Source organism: Aethalodelphis obliquidens, unplaced genomic scaffold, assembly GCF_003676395.1.
Source record: "Aethalodelphis obliquidens isolate GAN/ISIS:26980383/991018 unplaced genomic scaffold, ASM367639v1 scaffold5, whole genome shotgun sequence".
NCBI lineage: Eukaryota > Metazoa > Chordata > Mammalia > Artiodactyla > Delphinidae > Aethalodelphis > Aethalodelphis obliquidens.
Window position 1 is genome coordinate 40,549,529 of NW_020837949.1, and position 15,969 is coordinate 40,565,497.

At 42.7% G+C, this 15,969-nt stretch overlaps 1 protein-coding gene across 1 annotated transcript in view; it reads left to right on the plus strand.

Annotated features, from left to right (window-relative positions):
• Window positions 1-14,866, plus strand: part of ELMO1 (engulfment and cell motility 1) — a 551,203-nt gene extending 536,337 nt beyond the window's left edge. The window contains exons 21-22 of the mRNA XM_027102174.1: window positions 7,889-7,966; window positions 13,454-14,866. Coding sequence (XP_026957975.1) covers window positions 7,889-7,966; window positions 13,454-13,654 — 279 coding nt within the window. The 3' untranslated portion in view covers window positions 13,655-14,866. The remainder of the gene's footprint in view (window positions 1-7,888; window positions 7,967-13,453) is intronic.
• The last annotated feature ends 1,103 nt before the right edge of the window (window positions 14,867-15,969 follow it).

Sequence of the window (15,969 nt, forward strand, 5' to 3'; positions counted from 1 at the left end):
ACACACACACACACACACACACACACACACACACACACACACACACACACACACACCCCTAGGCATATCATATTCCAACTGAAGAAAACCAAAGACAAAGAGAAAATCTTAAACCAGAGGAGGAAAAACACCTTACTGGTAGAAGAACAAATATTAAAATTAAAGTAGATTTCTCATCAGAAACCATGCAAGTAAGAAGAAAGAGTGAAATATTTAGTGTTAAAAAAAAAACAACAACTTAAAATTCCATATCCAGTGAAATTATCTTTCCAAAGTGAAGGAGAAACACTTTCTAAGATAACCAAAACCAAGGAAATTCATTGCCAGCAGACCTACTCTGCAAGAAATTCTTCAGCCAGAAGGAAAATTATATAGGTTAGAAACTTGAATCTACATAAAGAATGGAAGAGTGTCAGAGAAGGAATAAATGAAGGTAAAATAAAAATATATTTTTTTCTTATTAATTCATCAAAAAGATAATTCTTTGCTTAAAATAATAATAGTAAAATGTGTTAGATGATTATAGCATATGGATCAGTGAAATGAATGACAGCAAAGTCATAAGGGATAGGAGGGAGGAGTTGGGATACTCAAAACAGAAGACAAAAAAAAGGGAGAAAGTTAAACATAAAGAACAAATACAACACATGAAAAGAGTTACAAACATGGCAGATATAATCTAACTATATCAATAGTCATTTTAAATGTCGATGGTCTAAATACACTGATTAAAAGACAGACATTGTCCGAGTGGATAAAAAGCAAGACCAACTATATGGTTTTCTACAAGAAACCCACTTAAATATAAAGACTAAGATAGGTGAAAGTAAAGGGATGGACAAAGATATCAAAATACATGAGACGAACTGAGAGAACTGAAAGGAGACGTTCACAAACCCATTATTATCCTGGAGATTTTGGTACCCTTCTGTCAGTAATTGATACATCAAGTGGAAAGAAAATCAATAAGGATATTGATTACTTGAACAGCACCATCAGTCAACTACATCCAATTAACAAATCCACCCAACAACAGAATACACATTTTTCTCAACCTTACAAGAAGCATTCACCAGGATAGACCACATTCTGGGCCATAAAATACATCTTAACAAATTTAAAAGAAGAGCAATCATACAAAGTATGTTTTACTTCACAATGGAATTAGACTAGTAATAAAGAACAGAAAGATAGATAGAAAATCCCCCAAATGTTTGGAAATTGAAAACACACTATCAAATAACCCATAGTTTAAAGAAGTCTAAAGAGAAATTACAAAATGTTTTAAACTAAGTAGAATGAAAATATAACTTATCAAAATGTATGGGTTTTAGTGAAAGCCGTGTGTAGAGGGAAATTTATACCATTAAATGCATGTATTAGAAAAGAGGAAGGATCTAAAATCAATAAAGTTTCCACCTTAGAAAACTAGAGAAAAAAGAGCAATTTAAGCCTAAAGCAAGCAGAAGAAAAGAAATAGTAAATATTAGAGATGAATGAAATTGAAAATAAGAAAACAGTAGAGAAAATCAACAAAATCAAAACTTGGTCCTTGGGCTTCCCTGGTGGCGCAGTGGGTGAGAGTCCACCTGCCGATGCAGGGGACACGGGTTCGTGCCCCGGTCCGGGAAGATCCCACATGCCGCGGAGCGGCTGGGCCCATGAGCCATGGCCGCTGAGCCTGCGCGTCCGGAGCCTGTGCTCCACAGCGGGAGAGGCCACAACAGTGAGAGGCCTGCGTACCACAAAAAAAAAACAAAAAAAAAACTTGGTCCTTGGAAAAGATAAATAAAATTGATAAATTTCTAGCCTGACTAACCAAGAGAAAATGAAAGAAGATACAAGTTACCAATATCAAAACAGGTGTAGAGATGATGTTCTCATTTGAGCCTAGGATATGTGTGGGTAGTTTTGGCCTTCTTGTAGGAGATTCCTCTCCCCTTAGAGGAGATCAACAAAACAAACTGCGTAAATGACATTTCCAAACTTTAAAAAAAAACTTGTAAATGACACATAGAAAATTGGACAGGTGGGTGGACAGATGGATGGATGGATGGATAATGGGGCACACTGCTATAAACACATAAATAAGACTTCAAATGGAGGCTACTTCCTGGGATTCACTGACAGAGATATTCCAGCCACTCCCAGCTTTTCTAGGCTGCCTTGAGGGCTGAGAGAAACAGCGGTATCTCTACCAGCCTGGCTCTTTCATTTGTATGCATATGAAAATTGTTTGTCTTGTAATGTTAGTAGCATTCATACATCTGGTTCATCAGGTAAAACGTCAAAAGGCAGAAAGGAAACCCACAGTTCTAATAATTTATTTCCTCAATCCACCCACACCCACACCCCTTCCCCAGTGCTCCAGAGGCCTGCTCCTCCCTACGTCTCGGACTTCTGGACAGGAGAGGGGAGACCTGCAGCTTAAAAGGAGAGTTGGCCAAAATCTGTCCACAGGAGGTCTGTCAGCGCTCGGCAGTGGGCAGCACCCAAGGCGTGTTGCTGGCTCTTCAGCTTTTCCAGCTAGAGAGTAGGTTCTGACATTTTGTGCCACAGGACTTTCCATTAGCTTAATTACTGAACAGGGCAAACTGGGACATTAGCATCTTTAAGGCAGACACTTGTTAATAGCAAGATGTTGGTAACTGATAGTACTTCTCACTCATTCAACATCTGGCATGCCAGTCATGGTCTAAGGCTTGCTCGTAGAGTCATTCACTCAGTGCGCATTAGAGCACCTGAGATAGGATAGACTCTGGGCACAGAGTGATGAACAGGCAGACATGGTCCTGTCCTCCTGGAGCTTAGAGTCCAATATATTTAAAAGAGGTTGGTGCAACAGACAAATTTCTGTGGACACAAGAAGTGTTGGCTTCTTCACAGAGAGATTAGGAAATGTCTAACACTTAGGAAATGTCTAACACTTGAAAAGAATTATCATGGGTGAATGCAAATTCAATTGGAAGAATTTGACTTTCGAGGATTAAGGATTCTAAATTTAAACTCTGTGGTTCACAAAATAAAGTTGATTTGTCGCCGTATCTTTGAAAGTGGGCATTCCTGGTACTTATCCCAGTGATTTGGGCCTTAAGCGTTAAACAGTTAACATGTAATCCCCAGAGGGAAGATATGACCAGATCTCCGTGAAAGGGATAGGAATATATTTGACATGAAAGAAGCTTGAATCTCACCATGTCCAGAGCCCAGCTTTTATTTTTCCAGTATGATTTCATGTACCTGAAATAAGAAGCCGATTATACTAGAAGCTGATGTTCTAGCCTCAGCTTGAAAAGCCTGGTCGTAACCAAAAAGCCCTTTATTCAGATTTACTTCGTTCACCATTCATACTCATAATGTATAGAGTATCTTCTTTATACCAGGCCTGTGCTGGGTGCTGGGAATCCAAAGATAAATACGACCTGGCGCCTGTCCTTGGGTGTCTAACAGATATAAGACTTAAGTATCAACGTGAAATTACAATCCAATGTTGCCTCTGCCCCAGTAAATTTAAATACCAGGAGAGCCTGGGAGACTTGAGAAAGCTTGTGGAGGAAATGATGTCTGAGCTGGCTTTTGAAAAGGAGAAGTGAGGGGAAGACTTTCTAGGAGGAGGAAACAATACGTGAAAAGGCACGTGGGGCCTTTTGACATGTAAAAGTGCATCCTCTGATGGAGAAACATTCAATTCAGAGTACAGGATTGGTGGGGACAGAGAGAAGAAAATGGGTTAGAGAACTACTGGCTGATGATGCTAAGATAGCTGGGGACCAGAACATTATAGCTGCTTATAGAAGGCAAGATCCTATCTTATTATTCACGATATGAATGACTGAGTTTGCCTTCTAAAATGTAAACTCAAACTCGTAGATATACAGGTGAGCAACAATGCTTCATAGCTATGATGTCTAGTTCTCTGGCTATATTTAGCACACACATGCCAAGTTATATCCTACACCTTTAATCAAAGTTCCTTGACCTCAAGATAACGTAGATAGATGGTGGAGAGCCAACATGATTAAAGTGAATGCCAGGCGAGATGGCCAAATGAGGCAAGTCACCCAAAGCAACGCAAGGAATGGTGGCCAACGCTATACACTGAAAATATGTTGTCTAAAACTCTACTCTCGTATTCAGTCAACCCATCATCTGACCCCTGGAAGATGGCAATCCCCAAACCAAGGCACCATCATGCCCTGAATTTCTCTGAGCATCCCCTGACCCCACATGCCTTGTCTCTAGTCCCAGGGCTAGAGGGTTGAATATGGGGTCAGAGACCATAGGATCAGTTCCTCCCGTATCCCCTAACCCCAGAACTCACTTATCCCAGGCCTTCCTCCACATGGTGAGGTGGGAGATGTGCATTAGTGGAACAGAGGATGGAAATAAGCTGCTCCTGGACATGATTTTCCACCGACTTAAATCCAGAGGGAATAAACGACCTTAAGTAGTGAGTAGCAAAGCCCCAGAGCATCAGATGTCTAAGAAAGTGTTGTGGTGTGTGACAAGGAGCCCCTGAGGGGGACACTGCCCCAGATCCATGACTGCTTACTCCACCATCTCCTGGCACCTCTCTCCCTCACAGACAGTTGGAGGTGGCAGCTTCTGGAGTGTCAGCCTGAGAGGCCACCGCTCCCAGCTCCTCAGTCTGCTTGCTCAAAGTGCTGGAGAGCTGACCTCCGCTGATGCCTCAATGACAGCCGGCCAGGGACATCAGTAAAACTCATTATAAGTGATAGCAGCCTTTAACGCAGGCATGCGGGTCAGAGAAGTAATTCCTCCAACCCCTCCCAGGCAGCTTTAGTGAAATTAAAGTGGGGAATGATATTCTCACGAATTTCCTATTTCCTCCCTGTGTTTATCAGAAATCTAGGTCATGACAGCTCCGCTCATTCACATCTTCACTGGTAAATGCCTTAGAAGGGCAAAACCCAAAGTTTGAGGCCCCCTCCTTTTTCTTCCTGCTCCCTCCCTGCCCTGCAGAAGAGAATGTGTCACAAAGGACAACCACGCTGACACTCTGGTCTCAGGTGACTTCAGCACCTAGTCAAGAGGCCACGTCTGGGCTCTGGTGATGCTCACACCTGCTGTCGTAAGCAAGGGGATGGGTTAGCCATGCGCCTGCCCTAAGCAAAGTGGCAGTCATGGTCCAACGTCAGCCGGAAATCCATTGTCAGATTCCCGTTTTCCTGTTGACCTCCGAAGGTCACGTGGTGCTGCTGTAATGTACTGACTGGGTGTCCAAAAGCAAAGCCTGTCCTCTCCTTTCTCTCCAGTCTCTCAAGTATGAGTCAAAGACTTTTCCTAATGAATGACACTAAGATTAGTAAAGAAATCATCATCTATATCAGTGTTTCTCATCTAAGAACAATCTTTATGAATTTATGCGATTAGAGCTTAACATTTTGTTGAAAAAATGTTTTCAGTTTTTTAAAAGAAAATAATCACCTGTGATCCTAGCACCTTAACATAATTATTTTCATTTCACAATTTGCTTCCAGTTTCCAACCACAGGAAGACATTGTTCATAATTGTGATTTGTATGTATATAGTGTTCATTTCTCTTGCTTTTTTTCACTTAAGATCAGATTTTCATAATTATACTGAACGCCTGACTGCATGTATTTCTCTGGGTTGCTAATTTGTGATTTTTTTGATGGTTTACCCAAGGAAGGGAGGACATTTATTTAGTTTCTCATATTATGTTCTTACAGGTAATGATATATACAGCTTTTGCTTCCTTTTGAATTTTCTTTAGGAATAACCCCGGGAGTGGGACCCCTCGTTCTTGATATGGATTGCCTTACTGACTTTTTTAAAAGGATGACACCAATTATGGTACCACTACTAGGGCCCATGACCATTTTCATTATAAACTAAAAGACCCAAAAGAGATGCCAAACTTATGTGAAAATTGTTTTTGTTTGTTTGTTTTGGCGAACTCTTTTTCAATATTATTGATCTTAACTGGGCAGGCTTGAATGGAATCCTAAGGAAGAAAAAAATGAAAACTACAGGAACTTCCCTGGTAGTGCAGGGGTTAAGAATCCACCTGCCAAAGCAGGGGACACGGGTTCGATCCCTGGTCTGGGAAGATCCCACATGCCGCGGAGCAACTAAGCCCCTGCGCCACACTCCTGAACCTATGCTCTAGAGCCCACAAGCCACAACTACTGAGCCTGTGTGCCACAACTAGTGAAGCCCACGTGCCTAGAGCCTGTGCTCCGCAACAAGAGAAGCCACTGCAATGAGAAGCCGCACACCGCAACGAAGAGTAGCCCCGGCTCGCCGCAAGTAGAGAAAGCCCACGCGCAGCAACGAAGACCCAACACAACCAAAAATAAATTTTTAAAAAAATGAAAATTGCAGAGGGGGATAGTTTTGCAGAACAGATCCCATTCTATGACTCAGCATTCTTTCCTTCACTTGTTTCTATTTCTGGTAGGGCGAGGATGCCCTAAGAGTGTGAGATACTGGTAGGTCTGGGCTCAGAACAAGAGCTGTTTTCCCTTAATGATGGGACAGCTAGAGGTGAGCCAGACACAGATAAAATCCATGAGAGCCACAAATAGCCTGATGGTTTGCTGTGTCAGGAGAGGCATCCAGCTAATGCTGGGCCTCTGGAGTTCACTTGGAAGAATTCTTTCTCATCTGAAATCTGAAGGCATTGACCTCATCTTTCTGCCTGCTGCCTTCTTTCTGGGGGCATTCTTGCTGTGACTTACTGGCCAAAGGCAAATCCTCTGACAAATGTTGAGGTAGAGAATGATGTGGAGAGATCTACCTCCCCAAGAAAGAATACCTGTGGGTAGTTACTGAGAGTGCAGTTCCCAGATCATAGCACAAGGGAAAGGGGCAGTCATCAGTGGTGCCTAATAGACACAGAGAAGGAAGGTTAGCACGTGTGTTACAGTGATGCAGAGCACCGATGTGGACTCATTTGGCCCTTCCCTCCAAATTAGGAGTTGTTAGGGTGTTGAGATGTGCGATGACTCTCATCTTCCATAGGTTGTACCCTGCTGTCAGTCCAATAGAAAAATCATAGTATCCAATATTGCACAGTACATACAATTTGAGAAGCATATATTAACATACATATTAGGCATGACACTGAATGTCTCAGCCAAGGTCATTCAGCTACAATGAAATGACAATGTCACTTCGTCCTTGGTCCTGGGGGTCTGTCTCATAGTCTGTATTACGAATGAACCCAGACATTCGAACGAACACTCACCAATGAATGAACCCCAGCTATTCTGCCACTTGGGCCCATGTTCTCCTTTATACCCTGCAGCCACTATAGGATAAAACTAGATTTTGTGTAGCCTTTGCTCTACAGTAGTTCAGGGGTCAAAGGGCAGACGTGTTACCTACAGATAATGGGTTCATCCAGAAGCCTCATTACCTCCTACGTAGCTTTCATGTTTTAGCAAGTTTATACGCCTATGGACACCTGTCTGTTTGGAAATGATAGAAGATAGAGCAGCCCATAATGCTGCTGATTGGGAAGGAGTTTACTGTTTTTCATGGTCTCCCTGGGAGGGAGATGCTGAAGATAGGAGAGTAGCACAGCTTTGGGGATATGTGGCCTTGGACAATTCACTTAACCTCTCTGAGCTCCTTTGCATAAAAGGGGAATGATAACATTTGCTCCATGCGCTGTCTTGAGAATTAAATGAGATGGTTCACGCAGACTCCCCCGAACAGAGAGAAGGAAATGTGCTGTGAACCTTGAAAAACATGCTCCTTCCTCCCGTCAGCCTCACGGCTGCTCCTCTTGCCTGGACACACTGTAGGCACTATTCCATGTTCAATCTGCAGCCATTTGTGACTACAGAACAAATGTGTCAACTTTCCTCAATGTGGTGTTTTCTCTAATCTCTCTTAGGAGGTGCTTGAACTCGCTTTCTCGATCTTGTATGACTCAAACTGCCAGCTGAACTTCATAGCTCCTGACAAGCATGAGGTAAGGGTCTCAGTGGGGTTAATTTATGAGAGAACGTCATATTTTCTCAAGAAAAACAAGCAGGTAAAAAATATTGGGAAGAAAGAAATTTCATTTTTTAAAAATGTCTACGTGAGAAAAATCACGAACAAAGGTACATCTTGTCGACTTGGAATAGAACGGAAACCTCTCGAAAAACTGCAAGTTGTAACAGATTCAACTTCTTCTTAGCTTGATCAGGAGTTTATGGTAAGGACTTCCCTGGCAGTCCAGTGGTGAAGACTCCGCGCTTCCACTGCAGTGGGCGTGGGTTCGATCCCTGATTGGGGAACTAAGATCCCACATGCCGCATGGCGTGGCCAAAAAATAAATAAATAAACAAAAACTTAAAAAATAAAAATAAAGAGTTTATGGTAAAGAAGAAGAATGTACACATGCTTCATACTCAGTAAGGGCATAATCGTTAACCCAGAGGAAGTATCAGCCCTGGCTTATAGCTTTGGTTTTCTTTGAATATTTTAGCTTTGGGCCAGCATTTTCCCATGATAAACTTATTTCTATTCTTTAAAACATTTGATGAGGTAGGTTTTTTACCATGTTTCTGTAAGTTATTTTAAGCGGTTTAGGGCTGTCTCTGCTGTTGGAATTTTATTTTTGAGATGCTTTTATTCCTTTTGACATCTTGTTATATGTATAATTTGTTTCTCTTCTTGAATCATGCTGTCAGCTATATTTAACATATTTAGCATAAATCCAGGAAAATGCATTTGTAAGATGAAGTAGCAGCTCTGGTTGATTTAACTTTTTCTCTTGTAAACTAGAACCCAACATCATGCTTGAAACTCTTATTTTTAGATGATACCATTCAAATTTTTGTTGTGCATGTGGTTACATAGAAAGCTTTTAGAAAGGAAGGAACATTTTAATAGAATTTGAATTTTGTTCCCCATTTCCCCTGGGAGACTTAGCTCATTTAGAAGTTATTCTGTATTTGGTTTTCACTGGTTTGAAGCTTTTGAATAAAATCGTACATCCCAACGAGAGAAGAAAGATTATATGCAAATCCTGCATTTAGAGCGGCACTTAAATATAATTCTGTGTTACTTGACATTTCGTTCACAGAAGGGGATGACTTTGTCTTCATCTTCCTGAAAATACACACTGCGTCCTACCATTTCTCTTTTTAAATAAAATTGTGGTTGTACACAGGCCACCGTATTGAAGATATATACGGATGTATAGGAAACTACTTCAAATGGTAGAACTGCCGATGCTATTTAAATCTATACAACGCTGTTTTTCCCAGTATACGTTAATTCCAGATAAGGATAAATGTTCTGGGACTGCCACATTTTTATTCATATCTGCCATATTTTACCGATGTAGTGAGGAGAAAAATGCCATACACTTGTGTAAATTAAAAGTATTCTTCAGACCACTTCCGTATCTATTACCTCATTTTATTTGCATAATCGCTCCATAAAATGGAAAGTTCTGTCACAGATATCCTTGTTTATCAAAGGGGGAGAGCGAGGCCTCCCAAAATTGAATAACTCGACAATAGTACTGATAATAGTAATTATAACCGGAATACTCTGCACCAGGGACCATTCAATGCTTTATGTGCTTCACGTCTCTTAATCCTCATTCTGTAACTCTTAAGGAACAAACTAACGTTATTCCCATTTTATAAAAAAGGGAAATGAGGCACAGAGAGGTTAAGAAACTTGTCCAGGACGAAACAAGCAGTAAGTGATAGAGCTTGGATTTAAACCATGGGGGTCTTGTTCCAGAAACACTTTCTCTTTGGCCCCTGCACTGTGTAGCTTGGAAGGAGGAAAGCAGGACCTGGACCCATGACTTCCTGTCAGTGCCCATCCCCAGCTTCAACAATTATCAGCTCATGGCCAATTAGGTTTCACCTATACCCTCACTCACACCCAGCTGCCACAACACCCCAGATTATTTTCGAAGCTCATCCAGATATCATATCATTTTATTTGTAAATATTCCCATGTGCATCTCTAAGTAATAAAGAGTCCACTTGGAAACGTAACTATCATACCATGATCACACCCAATTTTGTAACGTTTTAATACCACGATTTGCAGTCAGTTTTCAGATTTCTGCAACTGTCTCATTTCTGGTTTTCTTTTTTTCTTTTATACTTTGTTCAGATCAGAATCCAAATAAGATCCATACATAACAATTGGTTCACGTGTTTCTTCAGTTTCCTTGAATCTATAGGTTCCTCTCTCCTTCTCTCATGAACATGTGCATGTGTTTTTTTTCCTTGCAATTTATTCATTGAAAAAACCAGCTCATCTGTTTGGTAGCATAGTCAATAGTCTAGATTTTGCTGATTTTAATTCTGTGTATTAGTTTCCTTGGCTGCTGTAACAAATTACCACAAATTTAGTGGCTTAAAGCAACATAAATGTATTATCTTACAATTCTGGAGATCAGAAGTCGGATGCAGGTCTTTCTGGGCTAAACTCAAGGTATCGACAGAGCTGAACTCCTTTCTGGACTAGGGGATAATCCATTTCCCTACCCCTTCCTCACCTCCATCCGTCTCAGTAACGGCAGGTTAAGTACTCACACCGCATCATTCTGACCGCCTCTTCCATACTCAAATCTCCCTCTCTCTCACTCCTGTTCTGTTTCCCTCTTCCACTTGTAAGGACCTTTGTGATTACATTGGGCCCACCTAGATAATCCCAGATAAAAATCCCTGTTTTAAGATCAGATGGTTAGCAGTCTTAATTCCCTTCACCATGTAACCTAACATACTCACGGGTTCCAGGGATTAGGACATGGTCTTATTTCAAAGGAGGGTACTATTCTGCCTACCATAACCTGCTCTATCATTTCACGTGTTTATCTGCATCCTGTATTTCCTATTAAGCGATAGTTAGACGATTCATCAAACTCAGGCTCTACTTTAAGCAGCAGTAGTGTTGTATTCTTCCATGATGTCTGGTTGTCTCTCTTTTGGAAATGTTTGCAGCCGTTGATGATTATCGCCTAGATCCTTGGATCTATTAGACTTTGGAAAAGGTTGATATTCCAATTCTATTGTAGTTACATAAAGACAAACTGGCCTCATCAACTCTTTGGTTACCCTGAGGTTAAACAGTGTACATATGATAGGCAGGATAATGCTTGATTCTCTTGACCAGTTTTCAAAATCATGAGCATCTTCAAAGGAGGCCAGTGAAGGATTTTTGGTGTTTGGGTATCATTATGAAGTTATGGATTTAACGTATTTGTATATCAATAGGTTGCAGTTATTGTCATTATCAGTGTCCAAATTATCTAGAGAAAGAAGGAACACCTTCTGGTTAGCTTCTGAGTTCTATGGACAGATGTCTTTGGCAGCTTTCAGGCGTTCTGGCGTGACAAGATATTCCAGTTCATCTTGTACATGTCCTACCTTTTCCCTGTGGAGCTTTGGCTCCTTTTGGTATTTAGCAACCAGAATCTGGACATTAGGTGTGCCTGTCACTACGGCGTTGGTCATTATTTTCAGGTTTTTTGTAGACAGAGCTTGGAGTTGTGTTTTTTTAAAGATAAAATACACTGTAAGTTCGTATTGATACTTCCAACTCAGATTCAGTACTACAGAGTTCTTATTTATTGGTTGATGTATTTTTTAATAAAATTTTCTGTACTTGCTGCTTCTCGAAAGAAAAGCACCACAGAAGTGTTCCTGTGGGTTAAATTAATCTGTACTAGGAAGCTAGCCAGGACTGGGAAAGCTGTGTACAGAAAGCGGTAATCCCCCCACGTAGGGATTTACAGTGAAACAGTGCCGGAGCTGAAAGGGGCCTTAAAGAGCATGGGGTTCAGTGGTGCCCATATCTGGAGGTACATCAGAATTAGCTAGAAGCTTTTCCAAATAAAATTTCCTGACCCAAGATCCATAAGATCAGGATCTGCAGGGTAAGACCTGGGTATCTATTTTTATTAACGTTATTTATGAGGAAACGAATGTTTCGATGTGTTCGGAATCTATCTAAGGTATTCATGAGGACACTAATACTTCCAGAAATCCTTTAGCACTCAACTGATGTTTAGATAGGTTAAATGCTTTGGCTGAGATCCCGTAGCCAAGGCAGAACCAAAGCTCTACAGTTCAGGGCCACGCTACTCAGACACGGGCCTCGTAATACACCCGTGGTACACCTCCTTGGCTTAAAAAGCGGTGCCTCGAATGTGCGTCGTGGTAGATGTCTATCACCTCACTATGACTTAAGGTTTGTGTAGTGCTTGCCGTCTCGTAGTACTTCTACGTTGAGATCTGCTATCGTATTTTGGAACATAGCCCAAGTAACCACAGTGCAAAGGACAAGCTAAGCAGGGTCTGGAATTGCAGCTTGACCCAGTGAGGGCAAGAGAGGGGGGAATCTAGAGCATGTTCTAGAAGGAAGACCAGTCCCACAGGAAAAGCAGAGAAATTGCTCTCAAAGAGGTCCTACATAGGACTAGGACATCCTAAAAGGTGAGCAAACAGAGCATCCAGAATGCAGGCATGTTTCTGAGATGCGGGCAGCAGGGGCTATTTCCTCCACCAGGTATCATGGCTCTAATACCAGGGCAGGGCAGGGTTTCAGCCTCTGGAGGGAAACTGACAAAAGCAAGGCAGGTCCTCAGATAAACGGAGCACAGTTCCTAGTCTACTGGAGAGGCAAAGGACACGATTAATTTTAATGAGAGGGGAAGAACCAAACTCTTGGTTGGGTACTATGGAGTGCTTTCCAAAACAGGGGATGTGCCCAGGGACCAGGCTCCAGAGACCTGGAGGAGAAAAACCTTGGAACCTGGAGACCCAGGCAGAAGGGGTCCCTAGACCGGCAGCCAAGCCACCTTCCGTTAAGATCACCTAACAATTTTAGCCACTTTGCCCACCAGACATTGGGCAGCACTCAGATATTTCCTAGACCTTTTGCTAAGAAATGCAAAGGTGGGACTACCATTGGGCTGTCATCGTGAGTGCTGGGAATCAGACAGGATAGGCAGAGATTAGCTATTAGACTGGGAACCATACTTGGAGTGAGGAAAGAAGCAAACTTTACCTGATGTTGAGTCCAGGAGTGTTGGGATATATTCTACCAATACCTTAAACTCATTGACTCACTGGTGGGATGTTAGAGATATTATGTTGCACAGGCACGAAAACCCAAACCCTCCTGCTGCGCCACAGGGAGGCATCATGGGCACAGAAGAGTGCAGGCACTGGAAGCAGATTGTGTAAGTTCAAATCCCACCCACTCCACGTACTACCAAATGACTTAATTTCTCACCACCTCAGTTCCCTCATCTGTAAAACAGAGATGCTACCAGACATGTCAGCTTTATAGAGATGCTGTGCATGTTAAATGATAATGTAGGCAAAGCACTTAGCACAGAGCCTAGACCATCCTGAGTGATCAGTAAGTGCTAGCTATTGTTTCTCCTCTTGTTATGGTCATCAGTAGTTCTCATTGTCACCTCCCTTCCCACCAGTACTGTATCTGGACAGATGGGCTGAATGCGCTGCTGGGGAAAGATATGATGAGTGACCTGACGAGGAATGACTTGGATACGCTGCTCAGCATGGAAATCAAGCTCCGCCTCCTGGACCTGGAAAACATTCAGATCCCCGACGCACCTCCACCCATCCCCAAGGAGCCCAGCAACTATGACTTTGTCTATGACTGTAACTGAAGCGCCCGGGCCCCAGAAGCTCCCCCTCCAAAACTGGAAGAGCTAGCTAACAGGAGAGAAGAATGAAAACGCTCCCATGCCTTGGAATCCGCTGTGGTAGAGGAAAGCTGTGGTCCACATTTCCTTTGGCCCCAACGCCTCTAGCCCCGGCGTCTTCCTGCCCCTCCCTGGCATCCTGCTCACCGCCCTGATTCCGTTTCTAGACTCCGAATCTTTAGGTCACCTCCCGTTGCTGCAGCCTAAGGTGGGAGAAAAGCAAAACCCACCGCCAGTAAGAGAGCCAGAGGGCCCTTCCATCTTCATCCCAGCAGGCAAGCCCTCCCCTCCTGGAGGCTGAAAGCCAGCAGCACCAGACCGCCCCCAAACCTACAGCCAGACCCAGGGGTGTGCTCGAGGCCTGTGTCTGGAAGAAACAGTCTAGCTACTTGAGAAGACCAAACACCTCCTCGTTCCCCTGCTCTCTAGAGTCCGCTCACACCACCAGTTCCATGTGAACTGAAATCTGCTTCCGAGCCCCCTCCCTCCCGTGTCCCGGCCTTTGCCTGCCCTGTCCCTCTCTGGTCCCAAGAGCAACAGCAGAAGCTTCTTCCTAGTTCTTCCCAGGGCTGGGTCTCCAGACACAGTCCGTGGGTCCCATGGCCACTTCACGTCTGCCCTGTGACTGTGACCACCCTTCCTGCCTCCCAGCTAGTCTTGGCTTTCCTCTCCCCGCCCCAGCCCAGACCTGCCCTCTTCATTGCCACACACCCTTCCAGCGCCTTAGCTGAAAGCACAAATGGTGAAACCAGTCCCCTTGCTCCATCTCTAATGTACTAAATCTAAAAGCCCCGATGAGAGGCAGTTGCTTATCGAAGGGTTTGGTGGTCCTTCTCCTGGTGGTTCTGCTGAGCACAGGTTTCCACAGATGGTCAAGTATCCAAGTTTATATTATTGTACTTATTACAGGTATTGACAGTTTGCAAGGGTTCAGGGTTGTTGGTTTGGGGGGGGGAGTGGGTTATGTTTTTTTGGTTATTTTTTTTCTTTGCTTTGTTTTTGTACAAAAGAGTCTAACATTTTTTGCCAAACAGATATATATTTAATGAAAAGAAAAGATACATAAAGGTGTGTACTTTCCAAGGTTTTTTTTTTTTTTAATTATTTGAATCCTAAACCTCTTCCTGAGAATAACATTCCCCTAAACATGCTGTGGAATAAAATTAATTGTGATGAGTTGTGGGGCTGGTGTTTTGATTTGGTAATTTAGGTTCTTGCTGCTCAGGCATCAGCATCACCGGTGAGCTTGTCAGAAATGCAGAATCTTAAACCTCACCCCAGCCCTGCAGAATCAGGTGATGCACGTGCATATTAAAGTTTGAAAAGCACTGGCCTAGGGGACTCCTGACCATTGCTGTGTCACCATAGGCTCTGCATATCAGTAAAGAATGATCCTTCTAAGAAGACCACCTCAAGTCATCTACAAAAATCAGACCCACTGTGTAATAATACGATCTATTCATTTTACACCGTTGCCTCCTGACGGTGACTTTCTCTTTTATTTTTTCTTCCTTACCATTATATAATTTATGGAACTGACCAAATGAAACACATCACACTTTGAAGGAGTACAGTGAGCAAAGGAAAAGAATGCAGACCCAGAGACCAGAAATCAGTCAAGCCAGAACTAGATGAATCTAACTATGAATTAATGAAATATGGGTAAGAGCCCAGCGAAGGATTTTTCTGAGGTTAGTTCCATTGGAGGCATCTCTGGATCATGAACTCCAAGGGCTGGAAGGGGTATCAGAAAGGTCCCGGTGACGCAGAATCTGCAGCACAAGCCACTCTCGACTCTCAATAGAAGTGTTAGATGCCTCCAGGTCACTGCTGTTTATTGTTACCCAGATGTGCAATTACAGATTGTCCTGGGTTGAGATGACATTACAGGAAAAAAAGAAAAAACAAGACCTCCTTTATAACCCACAGTAATTCCCAAGCGATTACGCTTTACATCAGCGCACTCACACCTGAGGGTCAAGTTGATACTTCCTTTACATTAAGCTTTGGTGATATTAACATGTATGTCCTTCATGTCAGGAGCGCTTATTCATCTACCCATCATCCTGATAAAATGATAAATGTTAGGTAAAAGAAAGCAGACAGAGTCATACCGTTTTTTACTTAGGAATTACCTGACTCCATCCATGAACAGGGGAATTCTTTGTACCAAGATATCTGAGGTCCTGGGACACTGAGTTTAGGTGATTGATCGTCCTATGACCCTTGCTAGGAAGAGCAAACCCTTCTCTGTTCTGTTGCTCCTGCTTTGGTGTATT